Below are 19,132 nucleotides of genomic sequence, written 5' to 3'. Positions count from 1 at the left end.
CTAAATTTACTGAAAAAAGAAAAAATTGGTATAGCATTTGTGCAAGAAACACATTTAACTGAATTGGAGCACAAGAAATTAAAGAGAGATTGGGTAGGACATGTAACAGCAGCGTCGTATAATTCAAAAGCAAGAGAAGTAGCTATATTAATTAGTAAAAATGTGCCAATGAAAATAGAAGAAGAAATAATAGATCCAGCAGGGAGATATGTAATGATAAAATGTCAGATATATTCGGAGTTTTGGAATCTACTCAATGTATATTCACCTAACGAAGAAGATCAAAAGTTTATGCAAGATATTTTTTTGAAGATAGCAGATACGCAAGGGAACATATTAATAGGAGGGGATTTCAACCTGAATTTGGATTCAAATATGGACAAAACTGGGAAAAAAATTAACAGAAAGAACAAAGTAACCAAATTTATAATTAAATCGATGGAAGAAATGCAACTTTTGGATATATGGAGGAAACAACTCCCAAATGAAAAGGAATATTCATATTACTCGGGTAGACATAAAACATACTCAAGAATAGACCTATTTTTGTTATCAGCTCGTATGCAAGATAGAGTAAGAAAAACAGAATATAAAGCTAGAATATTATCGGACCATTCACTCTTGATATTGACAATAGAGTTAGAGGACATCCCTCCAAGAATGTATAGATGGAGATTAAACTCTATGCTACTTAAAAGGCAGGATTTTAGAGAATTCATTGAAAGACAAATTAAAATGTACTTTGAAATAAATACGGAATCAGTGAAAGATAAGTTTATACTATGGGATGCAATGAAAGCGTTCATTAGAGGGCAAATAATAAGTTATGTAACCAAGATGAAGAAGGACTATAATCAGGAAACAGAGCAGTTGGAAAGGGAAATAGTAAATATAGAAAAAGAATTAGCAATGAAGGAAGATACAACTAAAAGAAGAGAATTGGCAGATAAAAAAATAAAATATGAAACACTACAAACATATAAGGTGGAGAAGAACATAATGAAGACAAAACAGAAATATTATGAACTAGGGGAAAAAACGCACAAAATTCTAGCATGGCAGCTTAAGACAGAACAAGCTAAGAAAATGGTATCGGCATCAAAGAAAAAAGACAAACAAATCACATATAATCCAACGGAGATCAAGGAAAACTAGAGAATTCTATGAACAATTATACCAAACTGAAAATGAAGGGAAAGAAGGGAAAATAGATGAATTTTTAACTAAAATTGAACTACCAAAATTACAAATAGAGGAACAAAATAAATTAACAGAACCATTTGAAATAGTAGAAATACAAGAGATAATAAAAAAATTACCAAATAATAAAACACCAGGAGAGGATGGATTCCCAATAGAATTCTATAAAACATTTAAAGATTTATTAATTCCTCCCCTCCTGGAAGTAATCAACCAGATTGATAAAACACAAAGCTTACCAGATTCATGTAAAACAGCAATAATTACAGTAATACTAAAGCAAGGGAAAGATCCACTCGCACCAGCGTCATATAGACCAATATCATTACTTAACACAGATTATAAGATAATAGCTAAACTATTAGCAAACAGATTAGCAGAGTATGTACCTAAAATGGTAAATCTAGACCAAACTGGATTTATTAAAAAAAGACGCGCAACAGACAATATTTGTAAATTTATGAACTTAATTCATGCAGTAGAAGGGAGTAAAGCGCCAACAGTAGCAGTTGCTTTAGACGCAGAGAAAGCCTTTGACAGAGTAGAATGGAATTATTTATTCAAAGTATTGCAAAAATTCAGTTTACCAGAGAAGTATATTAATTGGATTAAAGCATTATATAAGGGGCCATTGGCGAAAGTGACAGTAAATTGATATATATCAAAGCAATTTAACTTAAGCAGGTCAACACGGCAGGGATGCCCACTATCACCCTTATTGTTCGCGTTCGCTCTCGAACCACTAGCAGAATTGATAAGAACAGAAAATAATATAAAAGGGATAAAAATAAAAGACAAGGAATATAAAATCAGTTTATTTGCGGATGATGTTATAGTATATTTAACAGAACCAGAACTATCAATAAAATAATTATATAAGAAATTGAAGGAATATGGAGAAGTGTCGGGTTACAAGATTAACGAAAATAAAAGTGAAGCAATGCCAATGAATAATGCGGATTTCTCAAAATTTAAGAAGGAATCACCATTCAGATGGCAAATGCAAGCAATAAGATACCTAGGTATACAAATAAATAAAAATCTCGGCCATCTATATAAACTCAATAATTATCCACTAATGAAAAAATTACAGGAAGATTTAGAGCATTGGAAAGATGTACCATTAACACTAATAGGAAGGATAAACTGTATTAAAATGAACATTTTCCCAAGGATATTATACCTATTTCAGGCATTGCCAATACACTTGACAGAGAAACTCTTCAAGGAGTTAAAGAAAATAATAAGGAAATTTTTATGGAGAGGGGGGAAACCGACGATAGCACGAGATAAATTTACAGAATGGTATAAATAAAGGAGGCTTACAACTGCCAAACTTTAAAAATTATTATAGAGCCGCACAATTAAGATACCTATCAGATTTTTATCAAACAAGGGAAAAGCCAGATTGGACTAGATTAGAATTAGATAAAATAAGGGAAAAGATACCTGTACACATATTATATAAATGGGATGAAAAATTGGTATAACGTAGGAGTTCTCCAGTATTACATCATCTACTCAATATTTGGAAAAAGATTCATGTAGAAAGGAATAAAACAAATTACCAATTACCAAAACGAATATTGACGCAAAATAAGTTACTCCCTTTTACAATAGATAACCTTTCCTTTAGAGAATGGGAGAAAAAAGGGATCAAAAGAATAGAAAGTTGTTTTTCAGGAAATAGATTATTATCCTTTGAACAAATGAAAGATAAATACAATATAACTCAAGATACAGTGCTGGCATATTACCAATTGAGATCCTACTTGAAGGACAAATTAGGAAGCAGTCTGAGGTTACCAGAGGGAAGTAACTTTAAATATGTGATTACAGATACAATGATAATCAAAAGATTTATAACAAATATGTATATTAAACTGCAAGAAAAGGAGAATGAGGAAACAAATGGTAAAACTAAACAAAAATGGGAACAAGATTTAAATATAAAGATAAAAAAGGAAACATGGGAGAAGTTATGTTCTGGAACGATGAGAAATACAATAAATACGAGGTTACGTATGATACAATATAACTGGATACACAGGCTATACATTACACCTCAAAAGTTAAATAAATGGGACCCAACAGTATCCGACAGATGTTTTTGATGTAAAAAAGAAATGGGAACAACAATTCATGCAATCTGGACATGTGAGAAAGTAGAAAAATTTTGGGAAGATCTAAACCAAATATTAAATAAAATTACAGAAAACAATATACCAAAAAATCCAGAGATCTTCCTCCTAAGTAACATAAAAAACAAAGAATTTGGAATTGATTTGGATGGTGCACAAAAAAGATTTGTTAAGATAGCTCTAGCCGTAGCAAAAAAATGTATTATTTCAACCTGGAAATTGGAAGATAATTTGAAAATACAACAATGGTATATAGAAATGAATAAATGTATTCCATTAGAAAAAATAACATATAGTTTAAGAAATAATATTGAAATATTTGAACAAATATGGGAGTCTTACATGAAACAAAATAGAGAAAACCTACCGGGGACATTCAATACCTAAATTAACGAAAGGAGAAGGAAATGAAAAGAATTGACTCAGTGGAATTTCTTGTTTATTTTTATTGAATGACAACATTGTTTGACTGGTTTAATGTATCTTAGATTTTGTACTTTAAATGGATGGGGGGGAGGTAGGGAGGGTGGGATGGGAGGAGGGAGGAGGGAGGGGGGGAGGGAGAAAATGGCACTGTATATATTTGAAAAGGAAAATGTATGTATCATGGTCAATGTGGTTTAAGGTGTGAAAAATAAAAAAAATTAAAAAAAAAATTGATTGGCAACAAATTAGCTTGAAGGGTTTGAATGGAGAGGAATTTGTTAGTTCTTTTTAAAATATTTTAATTGATTTTAATAAAGAACATAGAAACAAAAAAGGTACAATTCAATAAAATTATATGGTCAGTTACATAAACTAAATAAGACATTCCATATAACACTAACATATATAAATTGTAAATCATATCCATAATTCATATTCTAGATAGTATTTACCTTTTTTAGAAAAAAACTCTAATAATGTAAAAAAAGAAAGGAAAGAAGAAAATAGTAAAGGAGAAATACTCAAACCCCTTACTTAACTGCATTGCCAGATGATATATATGATAGGTATTAAAAGAAAAACAAAGGTTAAAAAAATTAATATGAAGAAAATTTAATTACATTTGGAATAAAATTATAAAATAAGATAATGAGTCATAAATGATCTCTATAACTGCTGGAATCTTGTATCTGAATTATTGATTGAAGAACAAATCTTTTCTATGTTCAAACAGGACGTGATGTCCCATGACCCCTGATCATGAGTAGGTGGGGCAGCATACTTCCACTCAAGTTAAATTGCACACTTTGCCAAAAGAGAGGCTAAAGAAATTGCGCGACTCTGAACCAAAGATAAAGAAGAATCATTGCCTCCCATTGTACCAGAGAAGGCCACCAAATCTATTTGAACATTTCTGATAGAGTATGGAAAACCTCTCTCCAGTATTTTTCTAGACTAGGATGTCCAAAACATATGAAATTAATGATTCTTCTATGCTCTTACATCTGTCACATCAGGGAGTCATATCTAAATTTAAGTGAGATAATCTAGCCTTAGACAAATGTACTCTATGTACCACTTTGAATTGAAATAGAAATGTCGAGCACATAATGAAAAGCTATTGACCAACTTAATAATTGTCCCCCAATTTATAACTGATATAGTCAAATTTAAATCCTGTTACCAAGCATTTTTGATTTTAACTAATGAAGTCTGATTTAAATATAACAATTTTAGAGAGGGTATTCAAAGCTTTAAGCATAATTTGAATAGATTACTGCTAAATTTAACATGCCCAAATCTCGATTCTTTAGATATTTGCAAGTCCAGCATTTTCTTGAATCACAAGTTTCTAATTTTCTAAGAGAGTCTGAATCAAATTTTGTAGATGAGTTTTATTTTTAGCTTAATGCCGCATGGTATAGGTTTACTATCTATTATTTACAAGAAATTGTTAGTTATATTCAGAAAGTTTCCTGACACAATATATAGATGGGCCAACTAGAGAAGAGTCAATATTTGACCTGGTATTGGGAAATGAACCAGGCCAAATTTCAGATCTCTCAGAAGGTGAACCTTTTGGAGAAAATGATTACAACTTTCCTTCATCATAGCACTGAAGAAGGACGGAATAGACAATTTAGGAAAACATTTAATTGGGATAGGGGAAATATGATGTTATTAACTAGGCAGGAGCTTGGGAGCATACATTGGGAGCAAATGTATTCAGGTGTTGAATCATGATTTTGAAAATCTAGATAAGAAAAAAAAGCTTGCAAGAGATTTAAGAAAATAGGAACTAATTGAACACAGGAGACTTACAAGATTTCAAAGAAAGAGCTTAAGAGAAGATTTAAGTGAGCTGGAACGGGCCATGAGAAGGTGTTAGTGAGCAAGATTAAGGAAAACACCAAGTCTTTCTATAAGTATGTGAAGAACAAGAGGATGAGTCAAGTAAGGATAGGACCCATCAGGAGTAGTTGTGGAAGCATGTGCATGGAGTCAGAGGGAGTAGTGCAGTTCTTTAATGAATATTTACTTCAGTATTCATCAGAGAAAAGGACCATGACTTAAAGTGAACTGAAATGCTTGAGCATGTTGACATTAAGAAAGGGGGTGTGTTGGAGCTTTTGAAAAGCCAGGACCAAATTAGATTTACTCACGGCTACTATGGAAGGCAAGGGAGGAGATCGCTGAGTTACTGACAATGATCTTCATTGGAGTACCGGAGGACTGGAAAGTTGCAAATGTTATTCCCTTGTTGCTCAAGAAAGGGAGTAGAGAGTACCCAGGAAATTATAGACCAGTGACTCTTACTTCAGGGGTGGGCAATCTGTTGGAGAAGATCTTGAGAGACATGATTTCCAAGCATTTAGAGAGATGTAATATGATTATGGACTGTCAGCATAGCTTCATCAGGGAAAGGTTGTGTCTCATGAACCTGATTGAATTCCCTGAGATGTAACAAAGAACATTGATGAAGGCAGAACAGTAGATGTTGTGTATCTGAATTTCAGTAAGGCATTTGATAAGGCTCCCCATGCAAGGTTCATTCAGAAAGTAAGGAGGCATGGGGTTCAGGGAAGCCTTGCTGTGTGATAAAGAAGTGGATTGTCCAGAGAAGGCTGAGGGTGGTTATGGATGGTTCATACTCTCTATGGAGGTCAGTGACCAGTGGTGTTCTGCAGGAATCTGTTCTGGTATCCTTCCTCTTTATGATTTTTATAAATAACCTGGATGTGAAAATGGAAAAGTAGGTCTGTTAGTTTGAAGATGACACAAAAGTGGGCAGTGTTGTGGATAGTCTGGTGGATTGCTAGAGGTGATGAAGGAACATTGATAGGATGCAGAACTGAGTTGAGATGTGGCAGATGGAGTTTAACCCAGAAAAGTTTGAAGTAGTTATTTTCATAGGTAAAATTTGACTGCAGAATGCAATGTTAATGGGAGAATTTTGAGCAGTGTGGATGAACTAAGAGATCTTGGGGTCCATGCCCACAGGACACTTAAAGATTGGGACAGTTTGTTTTCTGGCAAGGATGTGCTTGGTATGTGGGAGGCCTTCAAAGGTGAAATTTTGAGAATACCGAGTTTGTATTTTCCTGTCATGATTAAAGCCAAAGTTAACAGGTATAGGAAACCTTGGTATTCAAAGGATATTGGAGATCTGGTTAAGAAGAGAGGTGAAAAGCAAGTAAAAGCAACAAGAAACCAAATGAGGTACTTGAGTACAAAATTGCAAAAGAAACTAGGAACAATATCAGGAGAACTCAAAGAAGACATGAGGTTGCTTTGGCAAGGTGAGGGAAAAATTTAAGGGCATTTTCAGAAATATTGAGAAGAAAAGGACAATAAGGGACAAAAATGGTTCTCTTGAAGATCAGAGTGGTTGGCTATATATGGAGTGAAAAGAGATGGGGGAGATTTTAAATGGAATTTTGGATCTGTATTTTCTCAAGAAACTGCTACAGTGTCTGAAAATGAGGCAAGCAGAGAAGTCATTGAACCTCCATATTAAAGAGGAGGAGGAGCTTTCTGTCTTAAGATAAAAAAGATGGAGAAATCCTCAGGGCCTGACATGGTGTTCCCTCAGATACTGAGGGAGCTAATGTAGAAATTGCAGGAGCCCTGGCAGATATATTTAACGTGTCTTTAGTCACAGGTGAAATTCCGGAGGATTGGACGGTAGCTCATGTTGTTCTGTTGTTTAAAAAAGACTCAAATATAATCTGGTAAATTATAGGCCAGTGACCCTGTTGCCAGTAGTAGATAAATTAATAGAAGGTGTTCTAAGAGATCAGATATACAAGTATTTGTATAGACAAGGAGTGATTATGGATAGTCAACATGGCCTTGTGCATGTAAGCTCGTGTTTAACGACTTGAATCAAACTTTTTGTGGTTAAGAGGAATGTTGTTGAAGGAAAGGCCGTGGATGTTGTCTATATGGACTTTAGTAAGGCCTTTGACAAGGTCCCATATGGGAGGTTAGTCAAGATGGTTTAGTTGCTCGGTGTTCATGGTGAGGTAGTAAATTGGATTAGACTTAAACTTAATGGGAGAAACCAGAGATGATAGTAGACGATTGCCTCTCTAACAGGAGTCCAGCGACTAGTGGTGTGCCCCAAGAATCATTGCTGAGTCTATTGTTGTTTGTCATCTATATTGGAGGTGACCAAACTTGCTAAATGCAAGTGCCACATATGACAAACTTCAGATGTTTGAGAGCTGCAAGGCATGAGAAAATATTACATACATATTTTTACTATCACATGCATATTTTAACAAAAATTTTATGTAATTATTAAGAAATTGTTACAAGCCCAAAGGATCCCAAAATCCAGCAGTAATAGTTATTTAAACAAAAGTTATTTTTAATTAACTTTAAGCATGAATCAAACTTTAACTTATTTCTATTCACTTAACTAACCCAAATTAACCCCTTCTAATTCTAAGCGCACGTGTATGATGTGTATGTAAATTTAAGAAAAGTTCTTTGGTTCACAGTTCAATCTCACTTCTCCTTCCAAGTTTTCTGGTTACAGGCAATTCTTATACTATGCACAGAATTTAACATGTATAAAGTTCACCAGGCTTTGGTGCTTGAAAGGTAAATGTTTACCGCTCAGGAAAGTTCTTATAGGGTTTGCAGAGAGAGATATTTGTTGTTTCAGGATGTCCACAACTGAGATATTAGTCACTTCAATGTCTCTTTGATGAAACTTGCCCTATTAGGGTTCTCCAGGTGATAACCCCTTTCTTTTAGGCTACTACAGAGTTCCTTTCTGTCCTCTTATTCGAAGAGAAACATCAGACAGATAGCACTTCCAGCCATCCACTGCTCTGGAACTTTTCTGTTTCCAACCAGCTTCTCCTGGCTTGCACTGTTTAGCTGCTTTCAGTGTCACACACACACTGGCTGAGAGAGTTGGTTGAGCTTGGTCTCACCTCTCTCTCTCTCTCTTCAAATGTCAACTGCCAGGAAGCACCAGCGTGCATCTCAACTGCCTCAAATCCCTCCACGACAACCTTTGCCACCCCAGGGTCACGAGACTGTTCCACTTTATAAAAGCTCAGAGCATCCCATATTCCATCGAGGATGTCAGGTCTATGACCAGACACTGTCGGGTCTGCATGAATGTAAACAGCAATTCTTCAGGCCCCTCAAGTCACACCTTATCAAAGCCACGCACCCCTTTGAACGATTCATTGTTGATTTCAAGGGCCCCCTGGCCTCACTAACAGGAATGTCTATTTCCTCAACGTTATCGACATGTTCTCCAGATTCCCCTTTGCCAACCCCTGTCCCAACATGACTGCAGCCACTGTCATCAGGGCACTGTGTAGCATATTCACCCTTTTCGGGTACCTGAACTATATCCATAGTGACCGGGAATCCTCTTTCATGAGCAATGAGCTGCGGCAGTACCCGTTGGCCAGAGTCATAGCCATTAATAGAAGCACAAGCTACAATCCCAGGGGAAATGGCCATGTGGAGAGAGAAAACGCCACCGTTTGGAAGGCGGTCCTCCTGGCCCTTAAGTCAAAAGGCCTGGCAGTGTCTCACTGACAGGAAGTCCTGCCGGAAGCACTCTATGCCATCCAGTCCCTCCTATGCACCACTACTAATATGACCCCGCTTGAATGCATGTTTTCCTTCCCCAGGAGGTCGGCGACCAGAACCACCCTTCCACCCTGGCTCACATCCCCAGGACCTGTCATGCTGCAAAAACATGCAAGTAGCCATAAGACCGACCTGTTGGTCGAAGAGGTGCAGCTCTTGCATGCAAACCCACAATATGACTACATCCAGTACCCCGATGGCCATGAGGACACCATCCCTGTCCGGGACTTGGGATGTGCCAGAGACCCTACCCTCCCAATCCCTCTATACCCCTCTAATCCATGTACATGTCCAATTTTTTCTTAAATGTCAAAATTGAGCCTGCATTCACCAATTTAGCTGATAGCTTATTCCACACTCCCACCACTCACTGAGAATTTCCCCTAAACTTCCCTTTAAACTTTTCTCCTTTCACCCTTAACACATCCTCTAGCTTTTGTCTCTCTTATCCTCAGTGTAAAAAGTCTGCTTGAATTTACTCCATCTATACCTGTCAAAATTTTCTATACCTCTATCAAATCTCCCCTTATTCTTCTACACTCAAGTAAATAAAGTCCTAATTTGTTTAACTTTTCCCTGCAACTCAGTTCTTAAAGTCCCGACAACATCTTTGCAAATTAGGTCAGTCAGACTACATAGAATAATAATATGGCACAGACTAGAAGGGTTGAAAGGCCTGTTTCTGTGCTATTATGTTGTATGGTTTTATTACTCACCAAGTAAGGCAGCAAATGTGGGCATAGAAACAGAATTGACATTTCAGGTTGATAACCTTTCAACAGCGCTTGCCTTGACATTGGTAGAGGGTTAAATATTGATAATAATACTGGGGAGAACTGAAATAGTTTTAGGTTCTGAACTTGGAGAGCATATTGGGCCACCATTTAAGGAGACAAACGGCCCTCAATCCAGATCTGTATGCTTGAATTGCTGCTGATGAGCTGGAGCATAAACTCCAAGGCATGATCCTGTCAACAGCACTGGCTGTCATCTGATCCAAAGTGGAAGTCTTGTGTAAAATATTCTCTGCTCTTTTCACTCAGAGTTGTGAACTTGTGGAACAGAAAGTAATTGAGGCCAATTTATTAGATATATTCAAAAGAGAATTGGATATGGCCTTATTGGCTAAAGGGATCAGGGTGGTATGGAGAGAAAGTAGGAATAGGGTACTGAAATTGTATTATCAACCACAGTTGTATTGAAGGGCTGAATGGCCTTCTCCTGCTCATACTTTCCAAGCTTCTTTGTATTGCTGCAAGGCTCATTATACAATTTTGGTCTTTAGGTACACCACTGGATTAAAGAACATGTTGAATCGTTATCAAAAACTAATGGATTCTTTAAGCACAGCAGAGACTAAACTTATGGTTGATCATATCCAGGAGCTGCAACGAGTTATTCGTTCAGGTTATAGGAGATTAAACTGGAACTCATTAGGTAATGTCAGATATTTTTATCTTTGTCAATAAATTGGAGGGTTTTCATAACAGCTACATGGAAATTCCTTTTCAAATAGATTTCCAGTGGGAAATTATGGCAGTGAAATGATCTCCAATGCTTTGTTGATTTTCCACTAAAAGTGACGATTTGGTTGAATTTTCATGCCACCATATGGTTAAAGCAGCAAAGAATGGTAGAGGTGGAAATGTTCAGATGATGACCAGTGATGCCATCAGTGCAATACTGATGATGTGAAACAAACCACCTACAGCGTAAAGCGCACTGTGTTAAGCATACACGGAGAAGCCAGTGGAAATCAAGAGATAGAATACCGTCAAGCTATGCTTTTTAAGGTGTTTATCCATTTCCAACTCTTTGTTTATGATGAATTGAAAAGAGAGATGTTTTATTGGGAAATGAAGTTTAAGCAATCCAAAGAGTATACTGTATCTAAAGCTATAATGTATTTTTAGCCTGGTCTGTAGCAGATAGACAGGGGACTTGGGATCCCCTTAACCTATCCCTTCATAGGTTAAGGGGAACCTATACTGACATTTTCCACTGCTGTTCATACAGAACTGATGTGATGCTGTCAGTCTTAAAAATAATTTATAGAACATAGAAAATTACAGTGCAGTGCAGGCTCTTTGGCCCTCAGTTGTTGTGCCAATCTATGTGAACCTACTGTGCAACAATCCAAACTTTCCCTAGCTCACATTCATCACCCTCTATTTTTCTTACAACCATAAATGTACCTACCTAAGACTCTTTTGAATGTCCCTTTGAACTTGCCTGCATCACTACCCTTGGCAATGCATTCAAGACACACACCACTTTCTGTGTCAAAAACTTGCATCTGACATCTTCATTCTTCTTTTCTCCACTCATATTAAACAGATGTCCTCTGATATTTGCTATTGTCACCATGGGAAAAAGGTGCTGGCTGTCCACCCCCTCATAATCTTATGTCATTTCTTATCCTTTGTCACTCCAATACAAGCAACATCCTGGTAAATCTCTTCTTCTCCCTCTCTAAAATTTCTACACCTTTCTTGAAATGAAGTGACCAGAAAAGAACACAATACTCAAAAGTATGGTCTAACCATAATTTTATAAAGCTGCAACATTACCTCACAGCTCTTAAACTCAATCACTCAACTAATGAAGGACAAATCATATACCTTCTTAGCCATCTTATCAACTTGCATGGCAACCTTGAGAGATCTATGGATTAAGAGCCTAAAATCCCTCTGTTCCTCCATACTGTTAAGGATCCTGCCATTAACTATGTACTCCATACCTTCAAGTTTGACCTTCCAAAGTGCATTACTTCACTCTTATCCAGATAGGGCACCATCTGCTACTTCTCTGCCAATCTCTGCTTCCTCTCTATATCATGTTGTAATTTACAGTAACCTTTACATTGTCAACAGTACTTCCAATCTTTATTTCAACTGCAAACTTACTAACCCACCCCTCCACTTCTTCAGCCAAGACATTTATAAAAATCACAAAGAGCAGGGATCCCAGAACAGATCCCTGCAGAATGCCACTAGTCACTGTCCTTGAGGCGAATACATTCCATCCTCTTTCTTCTACAGGCAATCCAATTCTGAATCCATAAAGACAAAGCTCTCTGGATCCCATGCCTTATGGCTTTCAGGATTATTCTACCATGGGGAACCTTGTCAAATGTCTTGCTAAAATCCATGTATACCATATCCACACTCCTACTTTCATCAATTTCTTTTGTCACCTCAAAAAATTCATTTAAGGCTCATGACGCTCGACCTTCCCCTCACAAAACCATGCTAATTATCCCTGAGAAGACTATGCTTCTCTGAATCCTCATAAATCCTGTCCCTAAGAAGACTCACTAGTTTATAATTCCCAGGTTTCTTCTTACCTTTCTTAAACAAATGGGCTGCATTTGCCATTCTCCAATCCTCCAGTACTTCTCTTGTTGCTAGGGAGGATGCAGAGATCATTGCCAATGCCTGAGCATCTCTTTCCCTCTCTTCCTGTAGTAACCTGGGGTACATCACGTTCAATAACGGAAATTATTTATCTGAATATTTTTAAGAAGATCCAGCCCTTGCTCTCTTTTTTAACCACAACATGCTCCAGCACATTCACCTGTTCAACACTGACCTTACATTCACCAAGATACCTCTTCCTGGTGAGCACTGAAGCAAAATATTCATTTAAGACCTCCTGTACTTCCTCTTTCTCCAGGCATGTTACATGTACCTCTACCCCCCCTCGCCCCCCGCCACCCCGCGTTATACTTTATTGGTTCTACTCTCCAGTTTTGTTCTTCATGTACGTGTAGAACACCATAAGGTTTTCCGTAATCCTACTTGCCAAGCAGTGGCATATCTAGGTCAAATGGTGCCCTAGGGCTGCCACTGACATTGGTGCCCCCTCCCCATTAGAAATACTGCACACAAAAAGCTACTACACATTAACCGTGCCACTGCCGCCTGACATAGTTTCTATTTTAAGTGCCTCTCACCGCCACCTCACACAGGTTGCAAATGCCAATCTGACTTTATCCCTTCCCTCGTTCTGATCACTGGGAACCCACAATCTGGTGATAGAAGTCTGTCAGAAGTTTGTTTGGGGAGTGGGGCATGGAGCAGGCCACAGAGAGATTGGTGAGGTATTAATTGGAAAATCTCCACGGTCAGCCAGGGAGGGCTGTCAGCAAGGCTGTCATCGCGCTGCTGGGGTGGGCAGTCAGTGAAGTTGGGGTGGGCGGCTGGTCGGGCTGTCAACACGTGGCCAGCAGGGCTGTCAAGGAGCAGCCGGCAGGGCCGTCAGCGCCGCCAGCCACCTGCTGACAGCCTTTCCCTGCCAGCCACCTTGCCTCTGGCATCTAATCAGGCCACTTTTACCTTAATGGCTACTTGTCAGCGCCAGTAGTTCAATGCTGGATCAATGGGCAAAATGGCTGTCTACCCTACCCATAATCCCCAATGCAGCTGGAACCGCTCTGCCAGGCCAGCACCAGCCAGGGAAATGCAGAGTGGTTCCAGTTGTATTGGGGATTATGGGTAGGGAATACAGCCATTTTGCCTATTGATCCTATATTGAGCCACCACCAGATGCTGCTTGTGTGCTGGAATGGCCCCGAAGCCGCCCATATTGGGGCAAGGACTTGTATATTGGGTGGGTAAGGTAAGGACAGAGGCATGTGCCAGTTCTGTGTCTCACCTGCCATACCCTAGATATGCCTATGCTCCCAAGGCATTTTCACGCTCTCTTCTAGCTCTCCTAAATCCTTTCTTAAGTTCCTTCCGAGTTACTGTATAATTATCATGAGCCTTGCTTCCTAATCTTATGGCACTCTGGTTCCTTTAGCCTTCCATCTTTTCCCTGTTTCAGTGGGACAAAACTATCCAGAATCCTGCATAAGCATACTCCGCATTTCCATTGTGAATTTTACTGAGAACATCTGTACTTAATTTACTTTCCAAGGTTCCTCCGTAACCCCATTGTAATTATCTCTTCCCCAATTAAACACATTTCCATTTTATCTACTCCTATCCTTGTCCATAGCTGTGCTAAAGGTCAGGGGGATGTGGTCACTGTCTCCAAAATGCTCATCCACAGAGACGTCTGTAACCTGACTAGGTTCATTGACCTGCATTAGATCAGTGCCACTTCTCCTTCAGTTGGCTGGTCCATATACCATTTCTAGAATCCTTCTTGGACGATCCTGAGAAATTCTGTTCCATCTGAACCTTTTGCATGAAAAATGATGTCTCTCATAACAACAACCCTGGTATTTTGAATCTTTTCAAAATCTACCTTTGTTTTTGCTCCTCATATATGGTGTGAAAGGTGATTTTTGTGAATTATAAATTAGTATACAACAGTTACAAATTTGTTAATTTTAAAAATAGGCATAGTTGATTATCTTGGTCGCTGTGAACAAGCAATTGGAAAATTTGAATCACTTGTAAATCAAATTCATAAAAATGTCCGAGACATTGCCACTAAACTTGGAGCAATAGAGTCAGCAGACCTCTTTAAAAGGCCATCGTCCAAGTCAAGGGAGGATCTTGCAGGTAAGATGAAGTTGTCCTAAAATTGGGTGCATTTCTGCTTGTGGTCTGACCTTGTCACAAACCAGATAAAATATTCTGAATATTTTATTAGGAGTAAAGGAATTTTACGAGCATGTTGAACATGAGCGGTCAAAGGAGATATTGAACTTAGTCAGTAAATATAAAGCCATTGGCCCACTGCTGACAAAAATGGAGGGCCTTGTTTTCCACACCAACACCGGGAAGGCTTCAAAGATGGCATTATACTACAGCTTCTGGGAGCACAGAGTTTTTGACAGTCTTGTCAAAATGATAATAAAGTAAGTACAATTCAGTTTATGAAGTTGAGTCAAGGTTAGATGTAAATTTACATGCAGTTACATGTCCTCAAGAGAAAGGAATTCACAGCCCATATGCGTCTTGAAATGATTTGAATTGATTATCTTCAAATGAACTGAGAAACAGTGAAATCTTTGTTCCAGGAAGGGCAACCCATTCTCACGTATTTTTAACTCAAACCCACAATAATAGATATCTCTTATCTCCATTCTGTGGTGGTCTCACAAGAAAGTAATTCCTTTCTCAACCCATTTTCATAAAATCACTGGCAGGCACCCAGACCCAAAATTTGGAAACAACAAAACTGCTCTGAGCCAGTTGACTTTGCAAAATCCTTATTAATATTTCAGGAGAATGTGCTGAGATTTGAAGTTACAGCCAATCAATCACAATAAAAGCACATGATTATAATACTGCTAAACATTGCAACCTAAAATAATTCTTCTGAAATTAAAACTTATTGCTGCTAACCCTTTATTAGATGAATTACTGTACAGGTATTACATTGAAAAAAATAGCCATTTGCTCAAACCAAAAAGCTAAATGACAACTGTTTAAAAATAAATAGCCAGTATAATGCACCGTTGGCCTAATTGTTGAAGGGTGTATTACAATTTCATTCAAACCAAAACCTCAAGAATTGCTTCCAACCCAAATAAAACAAGGATGTGAATCAAAAAATTAAAATATGATGTGCAGAGCTTTGACTAGCTGAGCAACTGAATACATATAAATGTGTGTATCTATGCAGTTTCTTTCGTTGTTTTCATTAGTTTTTTAACATAGCAAAATGTGCCCACCTCCATGCTTAGCATTTTGTGTCATCTCCCAGTTTGCCAACCACCCATCTACCAAGACAAACCCTTCCCTTTATACCTTCTTATCCAGTGCACTTCCATCTATCTCAACTCCCCACATCCTGGGTGTCCTGAACTTTTCTGTACTGCACTCAATTCTCCACACTCCTTCTGCCTGCAGTTCCCCAACATACTTCTTTTCCCCTCAACAGCCCTCCTCCTCATCCAGATAAAATCCTTTTCCTGCACAGTGCCATGACTGAATATCAGCTGGTAGAACTTCTGTGCTTTGAGGCATATTGACAGGAAGAGCTCCTCATAATGGGCTGAGCCTAAATATGGATAAAGGTTACCAAGTGGAAATCCTCTTTATGGGGAATGGTACAATATCAATATTCTACCCAGCCTGACCCCTCACATCCAATTAGATGGGAAAACCTTATTATTGTTAATCTTAATGCAAAAAACCTGGTAGGTACAGAAAAATGGCATGTAGTAACTATAACAGAGACATAGTTGAAAGAGGACCAGAACTGGCATTTCGATGTTCCAGGGTTGCAATGTGAATCAAAATAAATGTAACAGTAGTCTCGAGATAGGATATTGCCAGAGAACTATTGTGTGAGGCAGTGTGGATGGAAATCAGCAAGTAAAAAGGAGAAAAACACAAAAATTTGTAGATGCTGTGATTGTAGACAAAACATAGACATGCGGGAAGAACTCAGCTGGTCTCGCAGCGTCCATAGGAGGTAAAGATATATTACTGACTTTTTGGGTCTAATCCCTTCTTCAAGGCTGGAGAAAGAAAGGGGTAAGAATGGGAGGGTGGAAGTACAGACCAATAGACAAAAGGTGTTATTTAATTGTATATGATAAGAGGAAAGGTGAGAATTGATTTTGGCTCTGTGAAAGGAGACAGGGAAAGAGAAAGAGAGTGACATAGCTGGAGGAAACAACACAGGGGAAGAAGATGAAGCAGGATGTTAATGCCACCCGGGTGCTCAGTTGGAAGATGAGGTATTGTTCCTCCAGTTTGTGGATGGTCTCAGTCTGGCCGTGCATGGGACCATGGACAGACATATCAGCAAGGGAATAGGGTGGGGAATTAAATTGGGTGATTTGTGCCCACACCTCTCTCACCACCATTCTGGGCCCCACACTTCATGTGTGAATTTGCAGGGGTCATCTACCTCATCCAATGCTCCCATTGTGGTCTCCTCTACATCAGAGAGACTGGATGCAGATTGGAAGATCACTTTATGAAACACCTCAGTTCTGTCTGCCGCAACGGCATGGATCACCTAGTGACCACCCTTTTCAGCTCCCCTTTATTCCTTCTACCAAAATGCACGACCATACACTTATCTGTGCTGTATTTCATCCGCTACTTCTTTTCCTTTTCTCCCAACCTTCAAGTTCCCCTGCAGACTCCCTGCTTCCTCAATACTACCCATCCCTCCTCCTATCTTCATATCATTCAGAGACTTGGCTGCAAAACCATCAATTCTATCATCTAAACCATTTACATCTAACTCGAAAACTAGCAGACCCCACACTGATCCTTGCGGATCATCAGTAGTTACCTGTACCCAAAATACCATGGACTCCTATCTCTTGTTTAGCAGCGTCATGTATTGCACCTTGTCAAAGGCCTTCTGAAAACCCAAGTAAATAACATTGACTGACTTTCCTGATCCATCTCTCATGAAAGAATTCCAACAGATTTGTCAGGCAAGATCTCCCATGAAGAAAACCATGCAGGCTTTGGCTTATTTTGTCATGTGCTTCCAGGTTCCTTGAAACCACATCCTTAATAAATGGACTTAACAATCTTCCTGGTCACTGAAGTCAGGCTAACCAGATATGCCCTCTCCCTTAAGAAATGGAGTGATATTTGCAATTTTTCAGTCCTCTGGAATCATTTCTGATTCTAGTTAATCTTGAAAGATTACTACTAGAGCATCCACAGTCTCTTCAGCTACCTCTTTCAGAAAAACGCACAAAATACTAGCTTGGCAGCTTAAAACAGAACAAACTAAAAGAACGGTATTGGCATCAAGGAAAAAGGACAAACAAATTACATATAACCTAACGGAGATCAATGAAAACTTCAAGGAATTCTACAAGCAATTATATCGAGCTACCTCTTTCAGAATCCTTGGGTATAGTCCAATTGGTCCAGGTAATTTATCCACCTTCAGCCCCTTCAGCTTCCCAAGCACCTTCTCCTTAATAAGAGTGACTGCACTCACTTCTGCCACCTGATCCCCCAGCAGTACCATGTCAGTAAATTTTTCACTTTTCTGACACCTGTGAGAAATCCTTTCCACTTTTAATAATTGTTATACCAGACATGTTGAATTTGTTGTGCTAACTGATATCCCAAGAACTTGTGAAGATTGGTGAATAAATTTGGCATTGCCAGCAATTCCTACATCTTGTGACTTAATGATAATAATATTTACTTGCTATCCTCAGAAGCAGATACCATCAGCACAAAGACTGCAACTGCTTCCTTAGCATCACTGAATAGTACTAGAAATGTAACATTGCTTTTGAGAACAACTAAAATAGATCAAACAAAGTGTAACCTCCAATGGGCATTATAATTATTATATTTATTCAACCAAGCCTAGCCAGGCTCAACATCTTGTATTTTTTTCTCTGTAGAAACCTTCAGCAAATTAGTGCTTCAATTCTTCGAGACAATCCCCTTTTCCAAATTGAAGTTCACCTTTCTGCCCCTGAGATTGTCTTGAAACCCAATGCCTCTGAAGTTTATCAACTGACTCTTCAGAACATCAAAGACTGTGTTGAAACAACTAAGGTCAGTTGGAATTATTATTTTTAGAGTTAAACATAAGCACTTGCAAGATATTGGAACTTGTTGTTTGTCTCAGCATGGCTTCCTGAGAACCTGGCTTTTGCACAGCACTGTGGTAGAATGCAGCATAGGGTTGTTGTGTAACTGTCTTGGTTTTGGCTCCCAGCATGTGGCTTTGTTGATGTGGTGTGGGGCAGTCTTTGTCCTGGCATCCACATACAGTCTCAGAACTATTCAATAGCTGGTGAAATCCTCTCCACCTGCAAACTCAGTCTGTTAAGGCTCCAGGTG

General features: G+C 38.4%; 1 protein-coding gene across 3 annotated transcripts in view; it reads left to right on the top strand.

Moving 5' to 3' along the window:
* The window catches only part of dnah10 (dynein axonemal heavy chain 10), a 677,292-nt gene that overhangs the window by 153,196 nt on the left and 504,964 nt on the right, over window positions 1-19,132 (top strand). For all 3 annotated transcript variants that reach the window (XM_069933473.1, XM_069933472.1, XM_069933474.1), the window contains 4 exons: window positions 10,675-10,826; window positions 14,738-14,902; window positions 14,994-15,201; window positions 18,688-18,844. In XM_069933473.1, the coding sequence (XP_069789574.1) occupies window positions 10,675-10,826; window positions 14,738-14,902; window positions 14,994-15,201; window positions 18,688-18,844 (682 nt within the window). The remainder of the gene's footprint in view (window positions 1-10,674; window positions 10,827-14,737; window positions 14,903-14,993; window positions 15,202-18,687; window positions 18,845-19,132) is intronic.

Source organism: Narcine bancroftii, chromosome 4 (genome assembly GCF_036971445.1).
Source record: "Narcine bancroftii isolate sNarBan1 chromosome 4, sNarBan1.hap1, whole genome shotgun sequence".
Taxonomy (NCBI): domain Eukaryota; kingdom Metazoa; phylum Chordata; class Chondrichthyes; order Torpediniformes; family Narcinidae; genus Narcine; species Narcine bancroftii.
The sequence above is the reverse complement of the archived record's forward strand: the minus strand, read 5'-3'. Positions and strand labels throughout refer to the sequence as shown.